Consider the following 17,695-nt stretch of genomic DNA (forward strand, 5'->3'; position numbering starts at 1 on the left):
CATTCTGAAGCAAATTAAATAATCTTATACCGGTAACTTAAACACACAATACAAGTTACATGTATTAATCTAAATGCAGGTAAACAGCGAGTGTTGTTGTTTTGTATCCAAATGAGAGTCACTTCTTACCCGTCTGCGTTCTCGCTTCTTGAAGGCCGACCTTGTGGCCGATTGTTTTGAAACAATCTGACTTTCAGTTCTCCATTCATTCGTTTCTTCCAAGTAAGGGTGAGATATTGCTGCTGACGGCTGGTCCACTCATTCTCCGTACTGAGTACTCCGCCATTACTGCTCGGCTCAGGCAATTAGTAAAACCCGGGACGGGACGTCACCGGTTTTAGCAACCACCGCGTGGAGGTCACTGCCCGAGAAATAACACGTCACGTCCCGTTCCATCCCGGGTTTTACCAACAACCCTCGGCTCACGCTCCGGGAGAACTGGTGCAACTTTCCTTTTCTTGGAGTTTTCTTTTTCTTTAATTCTTGATACTGCACCCTCTTTCAATATGGGCTTCTCGCCAACGCTCCTCAACAGATCAGAGGTTTCGTACGAGTCTTCAGTAAAATGTGCAGAGCAGAGGAGAGACCACTTCGTAGGCGCCCAATGTGCCCGCGTCCAAATCTTTGCAGTTTGAACATTCTTGGGCCATGAATGCAACGTAAATCCACTTCCTGTCGTGTTGCTGGCACGTCTACGTGGCATGGCGATAAATTAGCTCAAAACGGAGGCAGTCAGCTCAGTGTTTTAGTATAGCGGAAATGGTGATGAGACCATTTCCTGCTGTGACGTCACAGATGTCAAGGTCATTCACTCAGACTGCTACCTACAGTATATAAATCACTTTAATTGTAAAAATTACGACATTAGATTTATTGTTAACGCTTAAAACTATTCCTGCGCCATTCTTGAGGTCTCAAGGCATTTATAAACAAAAAGTGAGGCCATGGTTCTGCGCATCTCCTTTAAACTGGTGCTTGTTAATTTGCAGGTGTTCCTAACACACTGCAGCATACCAACACACACACACCAATCCTAAATAACATACTAATGCACATTGCAGCACACTGTATGTTATTTGCACTGGGCTCTATATAAAAGCTGGAGGGCTCAGAGCCTATTCCCTGCTGGAGAGACGAGTGAAGCCATCATATTACCACTCCCATCGTGTGTATTTGGCTATATACGTGTTATACCGTGGTAACCGATCAAATTTGCCCCAAGGAAAGTACCTCCTGACTGTTGTTTTTTTTCCTTTTCATTACCTCTTCTTGGGGCGGCACGGTGGTGTAGTGGTTAGCGCTATCGCCTCACAGCAAGAAGGTCCTAGGTTCGAGCCCCGTGGCCGGCGAGGGCCTTTCTGTGTGGAGTTTGCATGTTCTCCCCGTGTCCGCGTGGGTTTCCTCCGGGTGCTCCGGTTTCCCCCACAGTCCAAAGACATGCAGGTTAGGTTAACTGGTGACTCTAAATTGACCGTAGGTGTGAATGTGAGTGTGAATGGTTGTCTGTGTCTATGTGTCAGCCCTGTGATGACCTGGCGACTTGTCCAGGGTGTACCCCGCCTTTCGCCCGTAGTCAGCTGGGATAGGCTCCAGCTTGCCTGCGACCCTGTAGAAGGATAAAGCGGCTACAGATAATGAGATGAGATTACCTCTTCTTATCTTCTCTTCCATTCCTACCTCTTCCATTCCTTACAGACCTTTAGAGCGCTCCCCTTCACTGTCATGTTTTTCCAGTTCAGTCTCTGATCATTTTTTTTGAATGACATTGCCAAATATCATACTTTTCACTCCACTACATTTCTATCAAGGTCCTTGTTACTATGAAGCAGCTTTGAAAGCGGATGTTTTTTTCTTTTCTTAAACATAAGGGTTGTTTTACAATCAGGGTACGCAAGCTAAAAATCACATTTAACACTTATTATCTTCAATATCAAAAGGCTTGACTAAATAAACTTGGTTGTTTATTGTAGCCCTGTGATCGCTCTATTTACCATGCAAAAAAAATATTGGTGATAACGTTATTTTTGGTGAATGTATGGCAATACATGTCATATTTAGCAAAATTACTCGTGTCATTTAGAAAAAGTGCTTTTTTGACCACAGGTAGCTTCAAAAGGGATGCACTTACATCATTCTTTATGCCATAAAACACATATTTGGTTCCATATCATTGGAGAAACAGTTAAGTTTTAATGTTGAATGCCAGTAAGTTTTCAGACTATTTTGATCAAATTAGTATGTAATTGTGTCCAAAAAAAGTCCTCTCCGAGACAGCTAATTTTTCAATATAAAATAACATATCTAAAATGATTATTTTCATCCTAAAATGTGGTCAAGATATCGTGACATAAATATTAGAGACAACTAACACAAAGCTTACAGCCTTATATTTAAAAGCGCTATGGAAGTAGTGGATTCTGAATTGTCCAAAAAAAAAAAGTCCTCTCCGAGAATCACTTCATTTGTTTCTCCCAGCCCTGCTTAAAGCTACACTTCATCTTCTTTATCTTATAGCAGATTACACAAAACTACCATACACACGTCAAAAATTACCTGAAATCTGTTCTTTAACTCGTCCTTCACTTAAAAACTGGTACAAGAACCAGTCAACCCATAACTGGTTTTTCCCAGGTGACCCTGAGACAGCCTATCAGTAATCACTAGGGTCACGTCACGTCCATAGACTGGATAAAATCAAGTTCAGTTATTTCTCCGCAGCTTTATTTAACACAATCAGTTGATGGCAAAATGAAAGGAGGCGGTTTTTCTGCGGAATGCACGCACTCATGGCCCATGAACCCATATTTCAGTTTTCTGAAAGGATTAAAGATTCGTTTCATTCTAAATGTTTGCCGAAAACGAACCACATCACGGCCTACAAAGACTCGCCGTCCGACCTGCGGAAGCATACTGAGGTATGTAAACATTTTATTCCAAGAGAAAGCTTGCAATGAAGTTGTCTGTGCTTTTAGAGCTAGTGATAACATGACAAACGTACGGTAGCTATGCAGTCTGGTTAGTCAAATGACTTTCTATGGATTTGCCCGCCAAGTTGCCGTCGCCTTGTCCACGGCTAACGTTAACACATAGCTAGTTAACTTGGACACTGTTAGTTAGGATGTAAAAACAGATTTATGCTAACATGACTAATCATCTGGAGTCCTTTCAGAAATACGTTTTAGCATCATCTTGCCAAATAAACAATGTAGAAATTTATTTTCTAGTAAACATTAGCTATCCAATATGATTTCGAGTTTGAAAAGAGTTTGCTAGCATGTCAGATGGAGTTTCACTGACTAGCTAGCTTAATGTTAAACCACCATGATGGCACAGCATGCGTTCATTTTGTGAATTCATATTTCTGTCTGGTAACGGCGTTAGGTTTTGTAAGCGTTGTGGCAATAATACAACGATGCGTTGACAGGAAATGCACTTTTAATACTTAAGTATTTTTAAAAGCAAGTACTTTAACTTAAGTAAAAAATTGACTGGACAACTTTCACTTGTATCGGAGTAACATTTAACCAGCGGGATCTGCACTTTGACTTCAGTAATGAAGTCAGTTTGTCCACCTCTGGGAGAGATTTTTTTTTTTTAAAGGAAGAAAAAATATATGAAAAAGAAAGGTTATGTCATATCTCGTATATAATATTGTAATAAAATTTAATTTTATATATCATCAATCGTGCACAGGTGAAATGTCCGTCCACAACCTTTGACCTGACGATTTGTACAGTCCGCTGCTGCCCATGTAGGCATTTTTCTTCTAATTGTTCCTCACCAACTACATGAATAACTTGTCCAATTTTGCATAGCTTCCAGTCGTCGAAATGACCGTTCCGCTCCGCGATGGGAGTGGCAAGATGACGGCCAGCTGGCTTCACTCTGACGAGCCCATGCACTCTCCAGATTATATATAGAGGTCCGTGGTTATTTGGCACTGGTGTGTGTGTGTGTGTGTGTCCCAGTGCACTGCAGCGTGTTATTTGGCAGTGGCGTGCGTTACCTTGCCGTTTTTGTTGTGAATGCGGAAAGGGATTGTGGGAGAGTTTATCAGCAGACACGACTCCTGCTCGTTCATCTTCTTCCTCAAGCGGTCCACGTTGCGGCTCTGGCTTTTCTGAGCTTTCTGTGAAACAAACACAAGCGCATGAGCGTAATGGACATTTAGACCAGTGTTTCCCAACCTTTCTTGAGCCACGGCACATATTTTACATTCGAAAAATCCCATGGCGCACCACCAAGCAAATTGTCACAAAAAAGTGTGTATGTACACACGTACACACACACACACACACAATCTCATCTCAATTTACTTACTCCGTGTGAAACCTGGGCCTGTTTAGTTGAACACAAAGCTGATATACTTGCAGGAATTGAAGAAAGACACACACAAAGATCTTCCTCAACAGCTCGGAGTCTCTCTCCTTTTTTTTAGTTTTTATAGCAGTCATGCTTGAAAAGCCCAGCTCGCATAGATAGGTTGTGGAAAATCACCTTTTTTGCTTTCTTCTGACCTCTACTCATACTAGGGCCTTCATCTGGGTCAGAATTTTCTCCAGGACCCAGTTTGGATTGTGTACTTTTTCTTTTCAAATATTTATCCATCGCCATCGCCGCTGTCACACCCGAAGCATTACTAATTCTATTGTTTGAATGGCAACAGGTAGATACACAGGTTAATTAGCTACCTGTTGCCATCTAGTGGAAGATTATTTAATTGTTCTGCCTGTTACTACAGGTCGCTGGCATAGACGAACGAAGACAAATTATTTGCAGTAAATAAATAACAATTTTCGGAACAATTAAGTGAAATTGGATAATTTCCCACGGTACACCTGATGATCTCTCACGGCACACTAATGTGCCACGGCACAGTGGTTGGGAATCACTGATGTATACACAGAGACACACACCGGCCAGAAACCAGTCCTAAAATAGGAGAATGATTACAACCCCATTTCCAATAAGTTGGGACGCTGCGTAAAACAGAAATAAAAACAAAACTGTGATTTGCAAATCACGGAAGCCCTAAAACTACAGCAGGTGGCCTCCTCGGTCCCCAAACGTTTAGAAAGAGAGGTGATGCAACACGGTGGTAAACACGTCCCATCGTTTTTCAAGTGTGTGTGTGTTGGCATTAAATTCAACAGGAGCAGACATTTTTCCTAAAAACAGTACAATTTCTCAGTTTCATCGTTTGATATGTTGCCATTGTACCACTTTCCATAAAAAATAGGGGTTCCATGATTTGCAAAATCATCGCATTCTTTTTATTTACAGCGTCCCAACTTTTTTTTTTGGAAACAGGCCTCTACAGTCATTTCCCCCCTCACAGAAACTTAATCCACCTCTTAATTATTTTCCCTCTGTTCACGCCCTCACCCTCTCTAAAGACTGTGTGTGTGTGTGTGTGTCAGGAACACAACAAAGGATTAATTAAGGAGAAACTGCCTTCACACTGTGCGTTTACATGCGTCTTACTGGAAACAACATAGGTTTTGAGGAAACCCCTTATACTTGTAAAAACTCTGTGTGTCACTTGGGAACTGGATGAGAGAGTTTATTTCCAGCAGGAACAATAAACTAAACAACAATAAGAGCAGCCTTGATTTGATACACCTCACGATTAATGAGTCATTGTTGACGAAAATAAACACGGCACAGTGGATTTACTGAACACATGGGTCAAACTTTCCTCTCTCCGTGTGTGTGTGTGTGTTACCAGAGCAAGCCCAGCCTGTAGTAAGCTTGGACATTCAAAGACCAAAAGCCATTTAGCTCAAATGAACTATCCTGACTACTGCGTGCACGTACACCTTATTTCCATACAGTGGTGCTTGAAAGTTTGTGAACCCTTTAGAATGTTCTATATTTCTGCATAAACATGACCTAAAGCATCATCACATTTTCACACAAGTCCGAAAAGTAGATAAAGAGAACCCAGTTAAACAAGTGAGACAAAAATATTATACTTGGTCATTTATTTATTGAGGAAAATGATCCAATATTACATATCTGTGAGTGGCAAAAGTATGTGAACATTTGCTTTCAGTATCTGGTGTGACCCCCTTGTGCAGCAATAACTGCAACTAAACGTTTGCGGTAACTGTTGATCAGTCCTGCACACCGGCTTGGAGGAATTTTAGCCCGTTCCTCCATACAGAACAGCTTCAACTCTGGGATGTTGGTGGGTTTCCTCACATGAACTGCTCGCTTCAGGTCCTTCCACAACATTTCCATTGGATTAAGGTCAGGACTTTGACTTGGCCACTCCAAAACATTAACTTTATTCTTCTTTAACCATTCTTTGGTAGAATGACTTGTGTGCTTAGGGTCGTTGTCTTGCTGCATGACCCACCTTCTCTTGAGATTCAGTTCATGGACAAATGTGCTGACATTTTCCTTTAGAATTCGCTGGTATAATTCAGAATTCATTGTTCCATCAATGATGGCAAGCCGTCCTGGCCCAGATGCAGCAAAACAGGCCCAAACCATGATACTACCACCACCATGTTTCACAGACGGGATAAGGTTCTTATGCTGGAATGCAGTGTTTTCCTTTCTCCAAACATAACGCTTCTCATTTAACCCAAAAAGCTGTATTTCGGTCTCATCTGTCCACAAAACATTTTTCCAATAGCCTTCTGGCTTGTCCACGTGATCTTTAGCAAATTGCAGATGAGCAGCAATGTTCTTTTTGGAGAGCAGTGGCTTTCTCCTTGCAACCCTCCCATGCACACCATTGTTGTTCAGTGTTCTCCTGATGGCGGACTCATGAACATTAGCCAATGTGAGAGAGGCCTTCAGTTGCTTAGAAGTTACCCTGGGGTCCTTTGTGACCTCGCCAACTATTACACACCTTGCTCTTGGAGTGATCTTTGTTGGTTGACCCCTCCTGGGGAGGGTAACAATGGTCTTGAATTTCCTCCATTTGTACACAATCTGTCTGACTGTGGATTGGTGGAGCCCAAACTCTTTCGAGATGGTTTTGTAACCTTTTCCAGCCTGATGAGCATCAACAACGCTTTTTCTGAGGTCCTCAGAAATCTCCTTTGTTCGTGCCATGATACACTTCTACAAACACGTGTTGTGAAGATCAGACTTTGATAGATCCCTGTTCTTTAAATAAAACAGGGTGCCCACTCACACCTGATTGTCATCCCATTGATTGAAAACACCTGACTCTAATTTCACCTTCAAATTAACTTCTAATCCTCGAGGTTCACATACTTTTGCCACTCACAGATATATAATATGGGATCATTTCCCTCAATAAATAAATGAGACAAAAATATTCTCCTTGGTCATTTGTTTAACTGGGTTCTCTTTATCTACTTTTAGGACTTGTGTGAAAATCTGATGTTTTAGGTCACATTTATGCAGAAATATAGAAAATTCTAAAGAGTTCACAAACTTTCAAGCACCACTGCATTTCTATTTGAATGCAGGCTGAACACACTTTTAAAGAAAAGGAAGCTTTCTAAGGTTTTCAAAACGGTCGATATAAACTACCTGTGGTCTTTAGTAACAATAAGCAGCTTCCCAGGCTTCCAGGAATTCGAGGTTCAGAAGTATCAAAAAACAAACAAAAAGACCTCGATCGTGGTCTGACCTTCTCTTTCTGGATCTCATTCTTGATGACCGAGATCTTGATCTTCATCTCCTCGATCTCGTGCTCGGAAAGTGTCTGAACGTGTGTACAGGAGTCGGAGTCATCCAGCGTCTGGAAGGTGAGATCAGCCAGCGGGATGTACCATTTACACTCGTACTGCTGATGCCTCCTGAAGAGAAAGAAAGGTGGAGAGGAGGTGTGTTTCCGTTTATAGCGCCACACTCATTTCCTTAATAGTAAAAGACCCAATGGCAAAATGATTAGTAGAACTTTAAAAGCAATTTTCAACAGTTATATGTGAGTGAGATGTAACACGAAAGGATGTGAGAATATTCTGTGTGAATCTAAGAGGTCAATGCTAAATGTGAGCATTCTGTGGTAACGTGAGAGCAGGTGGAAATGCGAGAGCTAAATGGTTAATGTGAGGGTGTTTTGTGTGAAGGTAAGTGGCAAAATGGTTCATGTGAGCATTTTGTGTAAATGCAAAAGGAAAATGGTTAAATGTGAGGGCGTTTTGTGTAAATTGTTAATGTGAGGGCGTTGTGTGTCAATGCAAGAGGGAAATTAATTTGAGGGTGTTTTGTGTAAATCTGAGAACTAAATTATTAATGTGAGATCATGTGTAAATGCGAGAGGGAAATCGTTAATTTGAGGGCATTTTGTGTAAACGCGAGAAAGAAATGGCTAATGTGAGAGCATTTTGTGCAAACGCGAGTGGGAAATTATTAATTTGAGGACATTTTGTATAAATGAGATGAGCCTGGCAAGCCAGACTAAATGTGAATATTTAGTCTGGCCTCGATCCGTAGACATTTCCGAAGGGTGTGGGAGGAACAAACCGCTGTCTTTCAAACTGTCTCTGTGCGTATAGGCCAACGCTCTGACCAATCAGCGCAACAGTGACTGTGACGTAGTCAGAGCGACAGAAAGCAGTGGGGGAGGCCTTGAAATAAATAATTTTTCAAAATGCGTATTAATTAATAAACAGGTTCTAGATATTAAGAAGTTTGGAGATAATGACCACAAGTTTGGAGTCTGTACCACATACTTAACATACACTCTTATTTTTTTTCAAGTGTTTTTCAAGGGTTTGCTTAAACTGTTTTTATTTAGTGGTGTTTGGTGAAATAATTTCCCTTAAATTTAAAATAACGGGAAAATAAGAAACAATCAAAAAGTAATGTTTCAAAGCTGTTTATTAATTCTTCGTACTGCACAAACTAGCCCCATCCTTTTGGCTACGAGCGGAGCCAGCTGGTAGATCAGACTTTTGCCATAGCCGGTCGGCAAAACAGCGAAAACGTCCTTCTTGAAAAGGAATGAGCGGAGAGCCTCTTCCTGCTCATGTTTCAACGAAAACTCCAAGTCTAATTCTTCTAAAACTGATTCCAAAGCGGAGTCAAACTAGCGCTGTTCACTAGCCGTAGCCATCTTTCCTGTTGCGCTTTCTCCAGCGTCGCGCAGCTTTGTCGTCACTCCTGCAAAAGCCCACCCAAAGAATCCAAACAAAAACCTTGCGTTGTGATTGGCGGGCACAATTTGATGCCTAGAGTGTTTTTGTTTATATGGTGCGAGGCTAGACCCATTCGCTAGGCAAAAATATTTTTGGCCGCTAGGCGGGTGGGTCTAGTTTACTAGGCTATAAATGCGGGAGGGAAATTGTTAATTTGAGGGTGTTTTATGTAAATGTGAGAGCTAAAATGTTAAATGCGAGATCATTTTGTGTAAACGCGACAGGGAAATTATTAATGTGAGGGCGTTTTGGGTAAATGTGAGAGCTAAATTGTTGATGTGAGATCATTTTGTGTAAATGTGAGAGAGAAATTGTTAATTTGAGGGAGTTTTGTGTAAATGCGAGAGAGAAATTGCTAATTAGAGGGTGTTTTATGTCAATGTGAGAGGGAAATTGTTAACGTGAGGCCGTTTTGTGTAACCGAGAGAGGGAAATTGTTAATTTGAGGGTGTTTTATGTAAATGTGAGAAAGAAATGGCTCATGTGAGGGAGTTTTGTGTAAATGTGAGAGGGAAATTGTTAATTAGAGGGCATTTTGTGTAAATGAGAGAGGGAAATGGCTAATGTGAGGGTGTTTTGTGTAAATGCGAGAGGGAAATTGTTAGAGAGTATTTTGTGTAACCGAGAGAGGGAAATTGCTAATTAGAGAGTGTTTTGTGTAAACGCGAGAGGGAAATTGTTAATCTGACGGCGTTTTGTGAAAGCGCGAGAGGGAAATTGTTAATCAGAGGATGTTTTGTATAAATGCAAGAGGGAAATTGTTAATCTGAAGGTGTTTTGTGAACGCGCGAGAGGGAAATTGTTAATCTGAGGGCGTTTTGTGTAAAAGCGAGAAGGAAATGGTTAATTTGAGGGCGTTTTGTGTAAACGTGAGAGGGAAATTGTTAATCTGAGGGCGTTTTGTGTAAACGTGAGAGGGAAATTGTTAATCTGAGGGCGTTTTGTGTAAACGTGAGAGGGAAATTTTTAATCTGAGGGCGTTTTGTGTAAACGTGAGACGGAAATGGCTAATGTGAGGGCGTTTTGTGTAAATGCGAGAGGGAAACTGTTAGAGAGTATTTTGTGTAACCGAGAGAGGGAAATTGTTAATTAGAGAGTATTTTGTGTAAATGAGAGAGGGAAATTGCTAATTAGAGGAGTATTTTGTGTAACCGAGAGAGGGAAATTGCTAATTAGAGAGTGTTTTGTGTAAACGCGAGAGGGAAATTGTTAATCTGAGGGTGTTTTGTGTAAATGCGAGAGGGAAATTGTTCATTAGAGAGTGTTTTCTATAAAGGCAAATGGTTCATCGTGTGCGAACGTGAGATGCAAATGGTGCATATGAGAACAGTGTGCGAGAGCGTGAAAAGTAAAATGGTTCATGCAAGAACATTTTCTGTTGGCCAATCGGACATCTCTCTCTCTCCACACACTACTACTACACATGTACACCTCTATCATTCTGTTCACGAGACACATCTGTACTGATTAATAGTCGTTGATTTCTCTTGCAATAACCAGTGTGTGTTCACACAAAACACAGAAAACAGCAACAAATGTACCGAACGTAATTTATATGCGTCCCTAATTACCTCTGATACAGCTTTATTACATGATTATGCCAGATGAGCCTGGGTCCTGCACTAGTGTATAATCAGCATATTAAACACTTCCCCCGTGTGTCTCTCTCTCTCTCTACACTACACTGGCCTTCATTCATCCTAATTAACACTAACACACTATGAATATCAATGATTCAGTCAATGGGGTTGAATAAAGCTGCGCTCAATGTTCGTCACTGATGAACAGCTGCTTGATGGAAAATAGGACATTGAGACGCATCAAATCAGAACGTTGAATGATCAGAGATCAGCTGATGTCCTGAATTCATTAGAGATGCCGTGATTCTATTGGCAGCCGGGGCGGGGGGGGAATGAGTCTTTAGAAATGAATGGGTGCAGCTTTTGGGTGTGTGGGCGTGGTTTATCCATGTGGGACTGTTGCAGCAGGATTGCGACGGTAACAGAAGCTATTGATCAGCAGCAGCGTCTCCTTGACAACAGGAAACGGACAACTTGACAAGAGGAGCCGTCCCAGAAATAAAAAAAAAAAGAAGACGGGACAGATCACGGCAACGATTCTCAGAGGAAATTAATACTCGGATTGAAATGTTCATCAGTGAATACTTCATGTTTGCTCACTTGGACATGTTACTGTTAAAAGGGGAAAAACAAAAAGTGTGCGTGCATGTGTGCGTGTCCCCTACCCCACTGCAGTCTTCTTCATCTTGGCACACAGGAGCAAGTCAGTGAAGAGAAAAACATGGCGGAGTTTACGGGTGCCTTCAGACACCTCCACCAGGAAGCCGTCCTTCACCAGCTGACGAGCCTGCCACACATACATGTACTATATGAACACACACACACACACACACACAGTACGTCTCCAAATCCTGCCATGCACACAGCCCCAAGCTCAAAGAAGAACAGATGAAGTTATGGTGTTAACATATTTAAATCAAAAGAGCCTTTCTGTTCGAAATGGACTCTGAACAGCATCAACATGTCGCAGACTTCCTGTAAGCTGCAGAAGGGAAGTGAATTGAGTGAACAAGTGTGGAAGAGATCTGAGAAGACGTCATGGACGTGTCAATGGTGAGAAGACGCTGGACAGACAGGAGAATATGACGCATGACTAATGAGGACCGTCATGTACATGGATTGATTTTACATTCATTTATAGGGAAACTCATCAACACGACACATCCATGCTATAAGGAAAAAGATTAGAGAGAAAAAGAGTGTGATATAGACGTTATACCAGCAAAAGAAAAAAGTCTCTCACACACACACACACACACACCTCTCCCTTGGGGGTCGTGACGGCGGTGCGGCGCGGGTCGATCTCCTCGTTGATGCTGGACAGGAAGTTCTGGGAGATTCGGAGAGCGTCCTGCAGCAGACCGAAATCCGGGTGCTCTTTCGGAGTGTGTTTGAGCAGATCCTGAATTAACACAACACACACCAACAAGTGCGAATGAACCCTCCGGTGAAAGACACCGAGCAGGATAAAGGAAAACTAGTGTGATGTGGGTGTACGGCAGGGGTGGGCAATTATTTTTTCCATGGGGCCACATGAGAAACAGAAAATGTTGTGGAGGGCCGGACCAAAAGGCTGAACTAAATTCTGCATACCGTATTTTCTGGACTATAGAGCGCACCTGTATATAAGCCGCATCCGCTCTATTTTTAAAAAAAATTTTAAAAAAAGATATACAAGCCGCACCGGGCTATAAGCCGCAGATATCTATGTTGAAAAATTAGATATTTACTGCATGTACAGAACGATTTTGTACTGTAAATGTACATGTATGTACCTGAACAGATTCTTTCCGAACAGTGCCTTTTAACACGGCAGCAACTTTGCTGATTAAAACGGAACAGAACCAAGAGAAAATAACCGGTATTTATTTACCTTCATTTCTCCTGTGTTTGAAACCACAAGTCACTTTAATCATCTTGGCTGGATTTGAAAATAATTACCAGTTAGTAATTTGTCGTGCGTGTTCTATCTGCTAAAGATCTGCTAATTCTTCTTTGCATTGATTTTTCGTCTATCTTATTTTTGATTCTACTTCCGGTTAGAGTGCCCCTAGCGGTGGAAGAAAAATCCACAGAATAGCCGCACCTTTGTATAAGCCGCATGGTTCAAAACCTAGGAAAAAAGTAGCGGCTTATAGTCCAGAAAATACGGTAATATTAATTGTATTTCTTTATATAAAGCAGTAAATAACATTGTTTTTACAAGCGGCTAAGACTGGTAAGAGTATGGAAAAAACGAGGTTGCCTTACAAAAAATGTCATTTATTCAATCAAATTTCCCAAAACAATGGTTAACAAAATGTGAACGTTTGTACCTTTTTTTTCAGTCACATTCACCCCAAAACACAATAAAGACATCACAATATTGTCTTTCTACTCCAAATATCAAGCAAGATACATCAGATTATAATAATGATGCCCACATTTGTAGTCCAGGGATGGCAACAGGAAAATTTTATTTCAGCTGAAACTCCGAACGGGGGGTTCAGGGGGGCGGAGCCCCCCTGAAGCTTTAGCCTTTTTAGCCTCTTCTACCTATTTCCTAGCCATTTTACATGTATATTGTGTGAAAAATACATGATAAAAATAAGTATCTAAAGTTTAATAGAAAAAAGACAACTTACTCTGACTGCCCCAGGCATATTTACGAAGTGCAATAACATCCGAGTGTTTCTTGACCTTAGAAGCATGGTCAATTAATGCCACACAGCCACGGGATCCGTAGTTGATCACATCGTTACAATAAATGCAAAATGCTTCGCCAGGCAAATCGCACCTCTTGATAAACTGTTCAAGCGTCTCGCTGATCTCCTCAATCTTTTTTCCAAGTTTCACTTTCGTAGTAACTGTCCGCTGTAGCCAATCCCAACGAAATTTGTTCTTGACATTTTTGTCAATTTCAGCCACCGATGCTTCTTGATCGTGATAAAAACTTCATATTTCCGCGGAAAACAATGCTCTCAAAACCTCGTGCAAGACATTTAGCTAAAGGCAAAATGGCGGCCAGTGAAATGAAACATGCTTTCGCATCGGTTGAATCCTTCACTTCGCAACCAATCACAGACTCGTTTGCTTATTTTCATTGTTACACTCGATATAGAAGCTTCCGTTGTTCGTGAGACATGTGGTTTCGATACGATTTGACGCTAATCTCGGTAGCAGCAATAAAAGTTAGGTACCTAACCCCCCCTAAAACTTTTCTCTACGGATTTAGACGTTCCACAAAAATGATAAAATTGAAATTCAAAACGGCGGATTTCCGCCGTTCGGCGGAAAATTGCCATCCCTGGTAGTCTAATCACCTCATTTGGTGTTTTTTATTTGTTCAGTGAGAGAAATCTAGTCTCTGTTGGTCTTTAACGAGTGCATCAGAGTCGGGTTGAATGTCTGAGGTGGAGATGCGAAGCACAGCTGGCAGATGATCATCAGTCGATTTGGTATAGGAATCAGATCTTTTTTTTTTTTATTAAATTCAAACAAACAGAATTATTTTATATTACAACATAAAATCACACCTTCTCTGAAAATATAATCTAAAAAGAAAACTTATCAAATGCATATATATACAATATATGTAAAATGGGAAAAAAGGGGTTTATGAAAGGTTAACTTCTGCTATGAATGTGTACAGTATATTTGCATGGGGATTGTTTATATATTTCAGACATTTTTGTAACAAGGACAGTTCATTCTTAAGAGCAGGCCATGAAGGGGGGATTTGGCATATCGACACTTGTGTATGTAATATTTTGGAAAAATAATGAGATTATTCACCAAAAAGTAGGAATCAGATCTACAGATCGGCTCGGGCTCCGGCGCTTGCTGGTGACGTCACACTATGTGATTGGCTGGACCGTTTGAAGGATGACGTACAAGTTTGTGGTTGGTCTGGACAAATTACGGAAGTAGTTATCGCGGGATTAGGTTTCGTGGGATTTCATGTCGTGTTCATGTCGCGCGCATTGCGTTTTTGTTGAACACAACTTCAAAATAAAAGCAATGCACATTCAGTCCATGCATGAGGTCAAATTAGAAAATACGTTTATTTTGTAATTTCTAATTAACCTTACGCGGGCCGGTCAGAATGAACCAAAGGGCCGGATGCGGCCCGCGGGCCGGAAAATGCCTAGGTCTGGTGTACAGGGTTTCTTGAGTCATTTATGCGGTTTAAATGTCAGGATTTGCGCGTTTACGATGTATTGTGAGCCACAGGAAGTTTTGCCGCAAATTATTAAAGCTCTGGTCAACACATCTTCACGCCTGGCTTCTGTTTATTGACTAAATCGCTTACGCTCGGAACTTATCCCTGTGATTAGGTCAGATTATCATGACGTGACTGCCTGTTTTCTTGTTTGGGTGGTGCTGATTGTTGGAATACGTTTAACTCGGCAACCAGCTACACCACACAAACCGACCCGGCTTCTTTCACTGCTGACTCCGCCTTCTTACAGACGTACAGGAAATGAGAATTAGCAGCGTACCTGAACTACAGTGACCATCGTTCCCCATTTTGTCACTTGCCCCAAGTGCGACACCTCTAAAAAAAATCCAACGCGGTATCGTCCAAAATGCACGCTAAAGCGTTTCCGAAAACTGGATTTCTTCTTCTCATTGTGGAATTTGGATCTTGACCCAGTTGCAGCGTTGTTTAAAATGAAAGAGATGCAAAGTCAGAGTGATCAGTTGGTCGCTACAGTGCTCTGCGCAATTATTGGCACCCCTTGTAAAGATGACTAAAAAGGGTTGGAAACAAATCCACCTTTTGGTGAAGTCGCTTCATCTCTCACTGGGGGGAATAAAACTGGAAATAATTTACTCTATTTATAAAATGTTATAAGGAAAGACTTGGCGCTGTTTCACTCGCTAAAACGAGGCTGTACATTTGTTTTTCTCTGAATCAATTTAAGGTTAGATTTTTCTCATTTTTTCAGTGTGCGATGAAGCGACTTTCATTTTTTCTAAACCCTTTTTTTTTTTTTATTCGGCTTGACGAGGGGTGCCAATAACTGTGGAGGACACTATACAAAACAAGCTTTTAAAAAGTGCACGTAATGCCTCATTGTAATGCTTTAAAAATGAATATATATCATTAGTAACGACCAAAATTAATTAATAAAGTGGGGGGGAATAAGTGCTTGTTATTTTATTATCGAGCACAAAACTAAATCGATAAATCGCGGCTTTCGGATCCCGGAAAAAGGCACGCGGAGCCCCGGTTATCTGGGTCGTTTCGGTTCATCTGACCTCCGTGCTTGGTTACTCGCCAGAATTGGATATTGTTGTTGGAATCTTACAAAAATAACGATGTGAAAGCGCTGCGCTGTGCTGTGGTGTTCGGATGTTCAAATCCAGATACAAGACGACATTCAGTTCACGAATTTCTGAGAAATGACACGAATCTAAAGCGACAGTGGGTGAAGTTTGTGCAAACGAAGCAGGCAGATTTAGTGTCACCTACTAATAATAAATCTGATTCATTACCACCCAGAACGACCACATAGGAATTACTGGAGCAAAAAAACAAAAAAAAAACAAAAAGAAACTCATTTATTTAATAAATGACATTTGATTTGACATTTGGACAGTTCGTCGATTCCCCTATTATCACCCACTTCTTCATTTTTCCTTTCAGTAATTACACTGAATAAGTGTACGTTTTAAAGGTTATATTTATTTCTGCATTTATTGAGTTACATGTAAATATTCTCCCTGTATTTTGCAGCAGCCAGCGTAGAATAAAAATCCACAAACTGGTCTGTGTTTCCAGTTCTCTCTGGCTGGTGGTGCGCTATCGGTGGCGAACGGGATTGTCGTGAACTGGCAGTGTCTCATCTTGGGGGCTCAAAAAGAGAACCATTTACTCCGGAATATCCTTGATAATCATCCGCCCCTTCATCTGACATATAAGAATCTCAATCACTATCAGAATTCTGTCCAAAACGTGATTCCATATCGAGACTGGTCTAACCGCTGCGGCGCACGGGAACGAAATCGACACCTGGATTGTTACACGCGTGACGTCACGCACGCCTTCGGGATCTGCCGGTTCAGTCTCGGCAGATTCTGTGAAAATCAGCTGACCTTATTGATTTTCCATTCATTTATGCCCTTTTGGATCAGCTATGGTTCGAAAACACGTGGACAATCAACATAATGATTGTTGCTTTGTACAAGGGAAAAAAAAAAAAAGTGGGGTTTAGGGACGCTTTGATGTTTGCAAGGGGTGCCGATAATCGCGAAGGGCATAAGGAAGGTTTCGCTCCTTTATTTAAAACACCAAGTTATTTCTGTTCTCAAGTATTTGCGAATATTTGAGCTGCGTCCCAAACCACAACACTAACTAATACTGTACGTGCAGCACATCGGAGTGCGTTCTGTGATTTGGGACGCAGCCCTGAATTCTCTCCGCGTGTGTATTTACTGAGCGTCCCTGGCAGCTGAGAGATTATTCCACAGAGTTATGCAATGTTCCTCAGCAAATACTTGTGCGAGATAACAGACATCGCAGAAATCATTTGTCGTTAATAATCCAAACACAAGTGTGAACACGCCCAGCTCGGTCGAGTTAACGCCAGCCGGTTTTCATTTCGTAGACATCTTGGCTCACTCGGTCTCTGATAAGAGAGGACAAAGGTGTGGTTTTGTGTACCGGTGTGCGAGATGTTGTAAGGCTTGAGTAAAGGTGACTTTCACAACGCTGTAGCTCCCACAGGTTACACACGTACACGACTCAAACACGCTCTGAGGAAGGAGGAAAGAGAGGAACTCAAAGAATTTTATACTTACATGAAGAACAAGGGTGCTGCGTGTTACACGGTCGATGGGTTTATACAGGAGTGCTGGAGAAAAACAGAGCACACACACACACACACACACACACGTTACATACAATGAGATAATGTAGACAAGTCGTAATTAAGATAACACACATTCACAGGAACTCATCTTCAAAAGCCTATTACACGGCTCACTGATCAGAGAAGCCGG

The 17,695-nt window shown here is 41.4% G+C and overlaps 1 protein-coding gene across 6 annotated transcripts in view; it reads right to left on the minus strand.

Moving 5' to 3' along the window:
• The window catches only part of abr (ABR activator of RhoGEF and GTPase), a 300,438-nt gene that overhangs the window by 69,966 nt on the left and 212,777 nt on the right, over positions 1 to 17,695 (minus strand). For 5 of the 6 annotated variants that reach the window (XM_060912268.1, XM_060912272.1, XM_060912270.1 and 2 more), the window contains exons 7-11: positions 17,495 to 17,547; positions 11,970 to 12,110; positions 11,374 to 11,513; positions 7,616 to 7,784; positions 4,007 to 4,129 (exon numbers count right to left, since the gene is read on the minus strand). In XM_060912268.1, coding sequence (XP_060768251.1) covers positions 4,007 to 4,129; positions 7,616 to 7,784; positions 11,374 to 11,513; positions 11,970 to 12,110; positions 17,495 to 17,547 — 626 coding nt within the window. The remainder of the gene's footprint in view (positions 1 to 4,006; positions 4,130 to 7,615; positions 7,785 to 11,373; positions 11,514 to 11,969; positions 12,111 to 17,494; positions 17,548 to 17,695) is intronic. The other variant, XM_060912269.1, reaches the window with a different exon arrangement.

The sequence above is a fragment of the Neoarius graeffei genome, chromosome 28, assembly GCF_027579695.1.
Source record: "Neoarius graeffei isolate fNeoGra1 chromosome 28, fNeoGra1.pri, whole genome shotgun sequence".
Taxonomy (NCBI): domain Eukaryota; kingdom Metazoa; phylum Chordata; class Actinopteri; order Siluriformes; family Ariidae; genus Neoarius; species Neoarius graeffei.